Source organism: Rosa chinensis, chromosome 3, assembly GCF_002994745.2.
Source record: "Rosa chinensis cultivar Old Blush chromosome 3, RchiOBHm-V2, whole genome shotgun sequence".
Classification (NCBI taxonomy): domain Eukaryota; kingdom Viridiplantae; phylum Streptophyta; class Magnoliopsida; order Rosales; family Rosaceae; genus Rosa; species Rosa chinensis.
In genome coordinates, this window is record NC_037090.1 from 33,969,341 (window position 1) to 33,979,922 (window position 10,582).

A 10,582-nucleotide genomic window follows, 5' to 3' on the forward strand; every position below is an offset into this window, starting at 1 on the left:
TAGTTTCTCCAGTGGTGAAATTTCTACACGGTAAGGTTCTAATTCGCCACATTTCTTAATAGTCAGCCAACTTAGCTAGCTGTCCTCAAGAAAAGATTAATTTGTTGGGTTAAGTCGGTGGAAGATCATCATAAGATTAAGAAGATCATAAGTTGGCGGCTTCCTCAACATAAGATTAATTAGATCGGTTATGTTGGTATTGACCCTTTTCGTCAACCATGGTAAATTCCCATCAATTGAGTCACCTAACACCAGCATCAAATAGTAAAATAAAACGATCATAATGGAAAGAAAAGAAAATTATAAACCATGCATATGGTCTAGTTCTGTGAGAACAAGAGGCTAATTGGTAGGTCAAATTTTGTTAGTATTATAATTTAAACCACACACAGCCATGGTGTAAAACATGTATAGATGTGAGATCGACCTTCTTCTTCAAAGTTGAAACACATAATTAAATAGAAATAATAAAGACAAAACACTCCACTCTGCATCTTTTTTGTATTTTAATATTGAAGTGATCGAATTGTACAAGTCGATCTATTAGAAGTTTGTGCGCGTGAGACATTAGTTCTTGGTGGATAAGTCAAAGGGTCAAACTCCAAACTATAGTATATTGATTATGTATCCAGCAGAATTCCTAGTATTAATTCTTTATTAACTTTTGAATTTTGATTTCAGGAGTGTTGACCGCGTTCTATCACACGCTCACCGTTTTATTCTTAGTCCGATCCTTTTCTTAAATCTTACCTTTATATAAACCCTCTCATATTTCATCTAATGCATTCCCTAATCAAGTAATCATAAATTCCTAAATACAAGTGCAATCTCTCTCTCTTTCTACATACAGACAGATATGGATGTTGATCAGTACTTACTGAGAGGTTATACTTCATCTGTAACTCATGAGTTACCAAGCTGTGATCCAGAAGATGATCTGCGAAAAGGGCCATGGACAGTTGAGGAAGACTCCATTCTCATGGAGTATATCAACACTCACGGCGAGGGCCGGTGGAATTCACTGGCCGGAAACTCGGGCCTGAAACGAAGCGGCAAAAGCTGCAGACTGAGATGGTTGAACTACTTGCGCCCAAATGTTCGACGTGGAAATATCACCCTCCAAGAACAGCTTCTGATTCTTCAACTTCATTCTCGCTGGGGCAACAGGTATGTACATGTTTTTGTGAATCTCTTTTGCATATACAGTAACTTCAACCCTAACCTTGTATTACAAATTCATAAGTTCACATCTGATTGATTTGCTCATAGAAATTATACGAATACAGTGCACCATAATTAGTCCTCTTTTGCTCTATTACACAATTAGGATAATTAAAGTCTAATTGCTTAAACTTACGTACGTACAGTTACTTTGAAAGCTAATGAAATTGATGGATCAGGTGGTCGAAGATAGCGGAATACTTGCCGGGAAGAACAGACAATGAGATAAAAAACTACTGGAGAACAAGAGTCCAAAAGCAAGCAAAGCAGCTCAACTGTGACGTCAACAGCAAGCAATTCCAGGACGCCATGCGTTACGTATGGATTCCGCGCTTAATGGAACGGATCCGGGCCTCATCCGATTCTACTGTGTTATCGGGTCAACCCACGGAAACCGCCACCTCCACTGCATTTACACCACCAGATGACTACTGCCTCACTGACCATAGTAATACGGCGGCTGCTGGGTCTTCTCACTACTGGATTGACCCGAACTACCTGCCCGAGGCGTCTGCAACTTCGTCCGGCTCAACGGAACTTCAAGATTGGTTGAATATTCCCGAGCCTACCAGTACTGAATTGAGTGAACTCAACTGCTATCCAATGAACGGGCAATATTATTCTTCAACAAACGGGTCGGGTTGTTATCAAGATGGTTCAGAAATTCAAGGTTCCGATCATATAGAAAGCAGCAACAGTTGGTCAACTCCCGGTGGGGACTTGGTGGAGAATTTATGGAATGAAGAGAATATATGGTTCTTGCAACAACAGCTTAATAGCGACTGATATATGAAGTCATCGGGGTCTTAGATTAACAGTACCTAGTACGTACGTGGGTGATTCCATGGCGTACGTAGTGAATAGTATAACAAACTTAATTTGTGTTCTTTTTTTTCCAGACAAATATTAGAGAGACTATTGCAACTAAATGTATGAAATGCCTTTATCTTGTGCATTTTTACTTGGATCTTATAATCAGTACATTAGTCTGAGGATACGTTTGTTCTTAAATGAAAGTTCTCTTGTGCTGTTTTTCATGCATGTGAAATCTTCTTCTAATTAAACAGAATTGGTTACATTACAAAGTCTAACAAACTATATGCGATGTGAACTACAACAAACGCTATTCTTTGGCCCGATAAGCAGAACAACCTAGTGGCCGGTTCAAGTAAGACTCGTGCATGTACCTACTTGTAGTCATGCATGGGACTGAAATATGACCTAGCAAGCGATAATGTGGAACTCATCGATCAAGGAGGAATTCCTACAACCGATAACCAACCTACCACGGTGACTGTGAGAGGAAAATGAGATTAATAGAACTTTAAGTTAATTTATTCAACTACTTATAAATTAATGGTAGATTAAGTTAAAGTTGGAGGTTGCCAAAGAGGTAACAAATGTCCTCTATAATAGAATTCAATTAAACAATAGTATTGACTTGAGCGGCAAGTGAGCTGTGACCTGTTGGTAATTTTTAATTCCAACATTGTAAGGGTTATTGTTCGATTCTCACTGGCATATGTAAGGGTGTGGTGGGCAAAGATTTTTTTTAATTTTTTTCTTTATTTTTTTGTGAAAAAAAATATTGACTTGAGCCCAAGTATTTTTAAGAGTTAACCCCATTCTCCTCTAAAGCAATAGAACAAATTATTTGCCGCATAACAAGCGTAGCTGAATACTTAAGCACTAAGAACATTGTTTGAAACCCTTAACATGTCATTGTTTCTTCAAGGGAAGAGACCGTCAAGATTTTATTCATGCTAGTGCTCCTCATCTTTACATGTCGAACGATACAAAAGTGAAGTAGTCACAAACTAGCCTACGTACTAATGCATGGAATCAATCGACTTCTAAATTCAACTAATCTATTTAATATTGTATTGATATATTAATATACCGTGAACGAATCTAGAAAAATTAAATTAAATTTTGTATGCAAATTAATTATGTCTTGCAATTCTAACAAGGGGAGGGGTGGCGTCCTGAACGTAGGCTGCTATTAGAATGTAATTAATTAAACGTGGCAAATTAACGCTTTCAACGGTCTATAAAATATATGTGTATTTGTGATTGAATTAAGCGATTGACCCGTTGACTGATGAGAGTTCGTAACATTCAACGCCTTCCTTACATGAAGCACTATCGGCCGCAACCATTGAAAGTTTGAAACCCAATTTTAAACTCAAACTTTGGTCATATACATATATCTCTCTATTAATTATCTCAAATTTGGGTCAACTAAATGATGAGGAATGCAGATCAACCAAACTATTAATCAAAGAGTCCTAATAATACACTAAGATCCTGATTGGTATTCACTGACCAAAAAAAATTATGCTCAATTATCATTGGATATAAATTCAACTATTGAAAACAAAACAACTCAATCTAAAAATTATTCTTTCCATGTTAAAAGGAAAAGCACTTTATGTGCCTTCGTCAAAGAAACTGACAAAATAGGGAGTCAAGGAATTGCAATCACATCACAATCAACATTTACTATCATTATTGTAATTGATGTTTCTATTATAATTCTATCCGTATATAAATGGGCTATGAAATGAAATGAGTAGACCAATTTCAATTCTCATTTTACTTTTACACGTTACTAGCACGCTCAGAGCCAATAGTCAAAGAAAAAAAAATCCTAGTTTTCTAGTTTCTTTCTTCTTCTTGTCGAAAAAAAAAAAACAAACCTAGAACAAAAAAAACCTTTTTCTTCTTTTCTGCCGCCACCAACAATTTTTTTTTCTTCCCTATCCACCTCACCGGCCTGCATCCCAGTCACAACCAACAGCCCGCCTGTAGATCCTAGCGCAGCCCAGCACCCTGCTAGCCCACCCCACTGCCCAGCACCCGTGCGCACACCCACTACCCCCTCGCGCGCACCGATCCCCTACAGCCCCGCACAAAGCGTCCTCGCGCCAGCAGCCCACCCGCCCCCATCCGTCGCTGCTGCAACAGCCCACCCGGCCTGCTTGCCCACCACCGTAGCCCAGCCACTTGAACGCCGATGGCCAGACCTCTCGTAAGAGAGTCAGACGATGAAAAAAACCCAAAAGGAAGACGAAGACGCGGACAAGGAAAAAAAAGAGAGAGAGAAAAGAGCTGACCCGGCCCAATTCAAAAAAAAAAAAGGCAGCAGGCTTGCAGCAGAAAGAAAAAAAAGAAAGAAAAAAAAAACAGGAAAAAAAAAGGGGTGATCTGGCCCAAAAGAAAAAAAAAACAAAAACAAAAACAAAAACAAAAACAGGCCCTGCGTCCCAGAAAGAAAAAAAGGGAAAAGAAAAAGAAAGAAAAAAACATAGCCCACTGCTGAAAAGAAAGAAGAAGCGGCCCAGTTTTTCTCAAGCTCAAAAACATTGCTACGCATGCCCGCATCAACACGCGCGTGTGCTAGGACTGTTTTATTTTCTCGAAACCAAGTATGTTTACTTTTATTTTATTTTCATACTATGGTATATTTAATTATTTATAATTAGAATTTTTTTTACCATGCTTTATATTTTATTGTTTATGTTTTTATCATGAACTTTTGAGCATATTTAGTTAGATAATATTGATCCTTTTAAGCATGTGTTGTTATTTATGTTTTACATAATTATGTTTAAGCATGTTTTAACTATGCTATGGTTTATACTTTATTTTGAACATGCCATATATATTTTGTTATATACAATTGTGAGCATGTTTTGTGAATTTTATTTACGCTTATATAATTATTCCTAAGCATGCTTTTATATTATGCTATTGTTTATATTTTATTTTACGCATGATATATTACTGCTATTATTATGTGTAACATATATTTTGGTGTATATTTATGAATTTTGAGCATGTCATGTACTTTATTTTTATATATGCTATGTTTTTTATTATTATTACATGTGCTATGGTTATTTTTAGAATGCAACATATAAATTCCATTTTGCCATGATAATGAAAATTCATGCGCATTATACATACACACTTACAGTGATAAAGCATTTTCACATAGCATCGAAAAAAATGTGTGATCATTACGACATTACAAAAAAAAATTGCAATAGCCACGGCGCCCTCCCGTCCCGAAAAGCCATTTTGCAGTTGCAAAAAAGCATTGCCAACGGCTCTGCGACGACAAAGCTTCTGACGCCGTTGGTGGCATTGCCAATACTTTTAGCCACGGCAAAATGCGTCGCAAGAAAATTAGTGACGGCAAACCTTTGCCGTCGCACTACTATCGCGACAGCGCAATTGCTGTCGCCAATAGGATTGGCGACGACACCATCCGCGACCAAATTGTTTTTGCAGTCGCTAAAAGTGATTTGCGACGGCAAAAATGCAGTCACAAAAGCGTTATTTACGAACAAAAAAAAATCTAGCATGCATATTTGCATGCCAATTTTTTTTTGGATAAAAATTGTACAAAAAAGAATGAATCTTATATAAAAGGGAATGTTATAGTAATTTCGTATATCTCAGCAATGTTCAAAATTGACAAAATTATATTACAAAAAGCTCAAATCTGATGCACTGTATATATATTGAAGTACAAACTCTGAAATACTTGGTGATTAGAAAGCTTCTCTTTCTCCATCTTCACTAGATTCTCGGCACATGGTGCTTGCTCAGATCGATGGAGGTGTCCACTTGATAACTCTCCCCTCTGTAAAGAGAAAAATACAGAGTTATGAAGTGAGTGGCTTCAATACTCAAGTAAAGAAAAGCTTAACTGAATTGTCTTCCATTTCTGAATGACAATTATATTACTGCGCGCCTTAGCAAGTGTAAGTTCTAATTTACTCCCTGAAATTTAAGATGGTGACAAGGTAAAAATAACAAATTCCAGCCTTACACTACAAATTTAACAAGCATTTTACATCTTCTTGGAAAATCTATTACATGACTCTGTCCCTAGTTTTCTCTGACTATGAACTATGAAGATGGTCGAAATACTATATACTACTACATCAATCCCGACTCAAATAATATTTTCAGACATTATATGATGTAACACTTTTATGCAAGAAGATCATGAGCGATAGGGGAAATATCATGATCAAGAAGATCAATTATTCTAATGACCAAAAAAACAAAAAGATCAATTATTCTGCAAGGCTATATAATTACTCACTACCGTCATTAACTGTTAATATTAAAGATTTAGCGGTAGCTTAATCTTTGTTAACGCTATTCCGATGGGCAGACCGCTACTTGCAATGTTCTCAGAGCTTCCGCTACCTGTCAAGTGAAATACGAAGCGGCGTTAGAGGGAGACCGCGCTGGGCGGTCTTCTCTTCTCTGATGCCTAAGTTAGTCAATATATTTGTGTTGACAAATTAACAGTAGGTAAGTAGTAAATGCATAATTAATTAGGAGAGAGGAGAGAACCTTTTATAGGTGGGGAAGAGGCTGAGCTCTTCCATGTTTTCGATGGGGGACTGATGTACTTCAGTTCCTAGCTTCTGGAGCTTCTGGTGCTAACTTGGCGCGGTGCGTAGCGGCACGTCAGCGGTGATCTGGGGGTGAGCCGGGGCTCAAGCGGTAGCCTGTTTGGCTGTGTTTTCGTAGGTCACACAGTTGGCGGTAGTTGGTACCGCTTGCTGTATCATGAGCGTGGCTCATTATAGCTAATTATGCTTGCAAATGCTTTTGTAAGTACAAGTACCCCAAGTCCCCAGTGAAGGAGGGCAATCTTGGTTGGGGAGTTGCCTAGCTGTTCAAAGCGTTACTTCCGCTAGACTTGCAAGAGCATATTAGCGTCAGTGCGTTGTCAACCATGGACTTACTGAGCAAACGCTTTGTACCCTTTCGGGTGGGCCTCTGCTAAGCCCCCCAGGGAGTCCCCCACTCCCCGACTAAGATAGACTTCCGTTTGGTCGGTATATTGTTTATTGAGTGGAGCTGCACTGAGTATAGGGTGTTGGGTAGCAAGCACAAACTTTGGTACCCGAGTGGCGGGGCTCAACGTACAGGATCAGGGCTGTCGTTGACTGTTGACGTGTCCCCGTGTCCTTGTGGGACATAGCTTGACTGTAACACAGTGTAGCATTCGTGGACAGGACGAGGCGTTGCCTCGGGAATCCCCTGTAGCGGAAGTCCTTCCACTGATCTGATAGTTAGCGGCAAGCAGTGTCGCTGGGATAAACTTGGTGGTGGTCTAGTGAGCGGAGTTGCGCTCCGTTGCAAGATGAAAAGGAGGAAGTTCCGCTAGAGGAGTTGAGCTTAGGGGAGACTACGTCACTTGCAAGATGAAAAGGGAGAAGTTCTGCTAGCGGAGTTGCGCTTAGCGGAGATTGACTCACTTGCAAGATGAAAATGGAGAAGTTCTGCTAGCGGAGTTGCGCTTAGCGGAGACTGCATCACTTGCAAGATGAAAAGGGAGAAGTTTCGCTAGCGGAGTTGCGCTTAGCTGAGACTGCCTCACTTGCAAGATGAAAATGGAGAAGTTCCGCTAGCGGAGTTGCGCTTAGCGGAGACTGGCCGATGAGTTATGTCCTGCCTCTTAGTCTGACTGCGTTCGACACGTGCCCGACATGTATTAGGTTAGCGTGTGGAATAACGTCTCTGCAGCACGCCCGTCTCCTCGCCATTAATGCGAGTAATCATGGATTTTGTAACCTCGACGACGCCTGTGTTAATCCGGAGAGTAAGTGAGATTGTGGGTACATGTATGGTGGTCGTGCGATGTCGTTTATAAGCGGATGGCTGAGATTGTTTTGACGTTGACATAAAAGAGAGGGAAACGTAGTGTTTTAACACTGCACTGCGAATTGAAACCATCGTCTTCAAGCTTCGCTCTAATATCCGAGAAGAAAGTTCTGCAATTCTGTGAGGGTATCGATTGTTGGAGAACGAAGATCTCCTGAATCGAAGACGAGCATCTTCAAGGGCATCAGAGTTTCAGTCTTTGAGGTTGGTAATCTGAATCTCGTCCTTGTTTTATTGGTTTTTTTTTTTTTTTGCTTCTGCTAGTTTCGCTTTTTGGTATTTGGAGTGATTTCTGCCAGTCCCCGGTGTATGTAAGGGTCTAGAATTGTGTTTGGAGTGGGCTTTAGGTGTTTGCCAGAAGGTTAAGGTTTCTTGCCCTACTAGGTGGTCGGATCTGGGTTTGAGTGTGGATGTGTTTTGTTCTTGTTTTGGCATTTTCTAGGTTTTCTGGGAATGGGTGTTCTTGACATTGTTAGCTATAATCTGACATAGGGATAGCTTAGATCTTGTTGAACTGACTGGTTTTGGGTTTTAGGGTTTGTGATGGCTAGCGTCGTAGAGATCTCGAGCAATGAGGATTCCGGGTCTGAAGTGTCGCTCAGTGTGGCGGATAGGATATTTTTTGACTCGTTGGGTCCGTCTGCCCATGCAGGAACCTCACTGTCCGAACCGCTAGAGATTGAGCCTCTACAGACCATACCTTGGGAAGTAGCAATTGGTCGTGCCGGGTGTCCGGAGAGTTCTAGGGTGAGGGAGGAGATCGCCGCTCGAAATAGGCGCGACGAGAGGTTAATGAGCAATAGCGCCGCTAGCTTTTTTGCTGACGAGGGAGAGACTAGGGTGGAGAAATAGAGTCCGCCTGGGTTTTTAGTGACAGTACCGCCGTGGATGAAACAGGAGGGCCCACGACTGTGGTCGCCGTCCAACGTATGAAGCAGGTCTTCCGCCTGCCCGGAGTGGTGAAGCTGTTTCCGCCGACTGCCAAGGAAAAGGCTTCCATTCTGCCGGCGGGGTATGCGGCTGTCCATGAGGCCATCTTCCACCAAGGTGTCACCTTGCCGCTACTCCCCCTCCTCCAGATCCTGGTATGCGAGTTCGGCGTCGCCTTTGGGCAGGTTGGCCCCAATATGTGGCGGCTGCTGATGGCGCTTAACTCGCTATGGCGCTTGTCTGGCTGCGAGGGTCCAACTGTGGCGGAGGTGCTGCACTTCTACGAGTTGGTGTACGTGAGGCGCCAAGGTTGTAGCAAGCAGGTGAACTTCAGCAGCCGCCAGGGGGTGCCCAAGCTAATTGAGAATTTGAAGGACTCCATGTCTGCCTAGCGGGGCACCTTCTGTGTTGCCATGGCGGGTTGGCAATACCAAGCGGGGTTGAATGAAGGGGTGCCATCGTTCAGGATTAAGTCGGAGTTCCAACCTGTCCGAGGTTGCCGCCCATCTCCGCTGCTGAAAGTTGGCGGCTTTTGTTTGTATTGTGCATCATTTTGTTCTAATCACTAACTCCCTTTCTTTTTTTGTAGCTGGCTTGCGGTATACTTTGACGCGTGAGGAAGAGTATCGTGTGGCGAAGATTAGAGGTTGTTGGCGGAATCGCAATCTGCTTGACCTACGTCTTCTCACCGGCTGGGAGTTGTTGGTCCGTCAGGAGTTAACTCGCGCACTTGGTAAGTGTCTTCCGCTGATCTGTGCCCTAACTCAGTTTGTATTGGGCTAACTGTTCTTTTTTTTTTTTAGATTCTCCACCGGGCAACAAAGCGAGTCGCGACGCATTTGCCAAAGCAATAGACCACACAAAGTTGACCAATTTTTGGGAGGGCATGTACGCTGCTGGGTTGGCTGCCCAACACACTGTCGTCGACCCCCAAACACTGGCGGTGAGCCAGTCGGAGGCTCCAGTGGTGCTGCCAATGCCACACTACTCGCATCTTGACCCTGACCGTTCCCCCATGGTTTAGACGGGAGCTGGAGCCGATCGCGAGGTTGTCGACTGGAGCCAAGTGCCTGCTGCCCTTGCGGAGCCAAGAGAGAGAGCGCCCGCCACCCGACGTGGGTCCCAGAGGGAGCGCGGGGTTTCGAGGCAGGAAACCGCTACTATTGCGGGGTTGGAGCCGCAAGTAGCCTCAAGGCCTGCCACCGCTGGTACTACACAGGCGGTTGTGCAAAGAAAGCAGCGGCAGAACGACAATGAAAAAAAGGATGAGGCTAATGATGCGGAAACCATTGAGGCCTGCCAGAAGAAGAAGACGAAGCAGGCCTCCCAACAGGTGACCATAGCGGTGTCTGGGGAAGCACCGCAGGGCAGGCTGGACTCATTCTTCGCCTACGCGGAGTTTCTGACCTATCCGGAGGGGAATTCCTGTTCCACCTGTGCGAGAGGCTGGGCTTTGGTGGGCTGGATGGGACGGTCCGCCCAACTACTGTTCAACAATCGCAGTTTAGCTCGGCGTTCGGCCATTTGTCTGTCGGACTGCATGAGCTGTTCCTGGAGGTGTCAAAGCAGCTTGAGGCTGAGCGGTAACTACTGGAGGAACTTAAAAGTCTTCAGGGGTAGTTGGCGGATGCTCAGGCCAGGCTGGCGGATAGGGAGCGGCGGCTAACCAAGGCGAAGTGTGATTCCTTGGATGCCCGCGGCAAGCTTAGCGTGGCCATTGAGCAAAATCTTGAGT

At 43.0% G+C, this 10,582-nt stretch overlaps 1 protein-coding gene across 1 annotated transcript; it reads left to right on the forward strand.

Annotated features, from left to right (window-relative positions):
- The first annotated feature begins 771 nt into the window (after positions 1 to 771).
- LOC112193501 (transcription factor MYB108) lies at positions 772 to 2,232 on the forward strand. The gene is made up of 2 exons (XM_024333675.2): positions 772 to 1,167; positions 1,401 to 2,232. Exons 1-2 carry the CDS (start codon positions 857 to 859, stop codon positions 2,005 to 2,007), a joined length of 918 nt encoding a protein of 305 aa, XP_024189443.1. The 5' UTR covers positions 772 to 856; the 3' UTR covers positions 2,008 to 2,232.
- Positions 2,233 to 10,582: the final 8,350 nt, after the last annotated feature.

What these genes read in the sequence shown, in the direction of transcription:
- LOC112193501 (XM_024333675.2), top strand. Translation starts at nt 857, where the DNA reads ATGGATGTTGATCAGTACTTACTGAGAGGTTATACTTCATCTGTAACT. An exon ending in CATTCTCGCTGGGGCAACAG is followed by an intron (nt 1,168 to 1,400) that starts GTATGTACATGT and finishes TTGATGGATCAG; the next exon opens with GTGGTCGAAGATAGCGGAAT.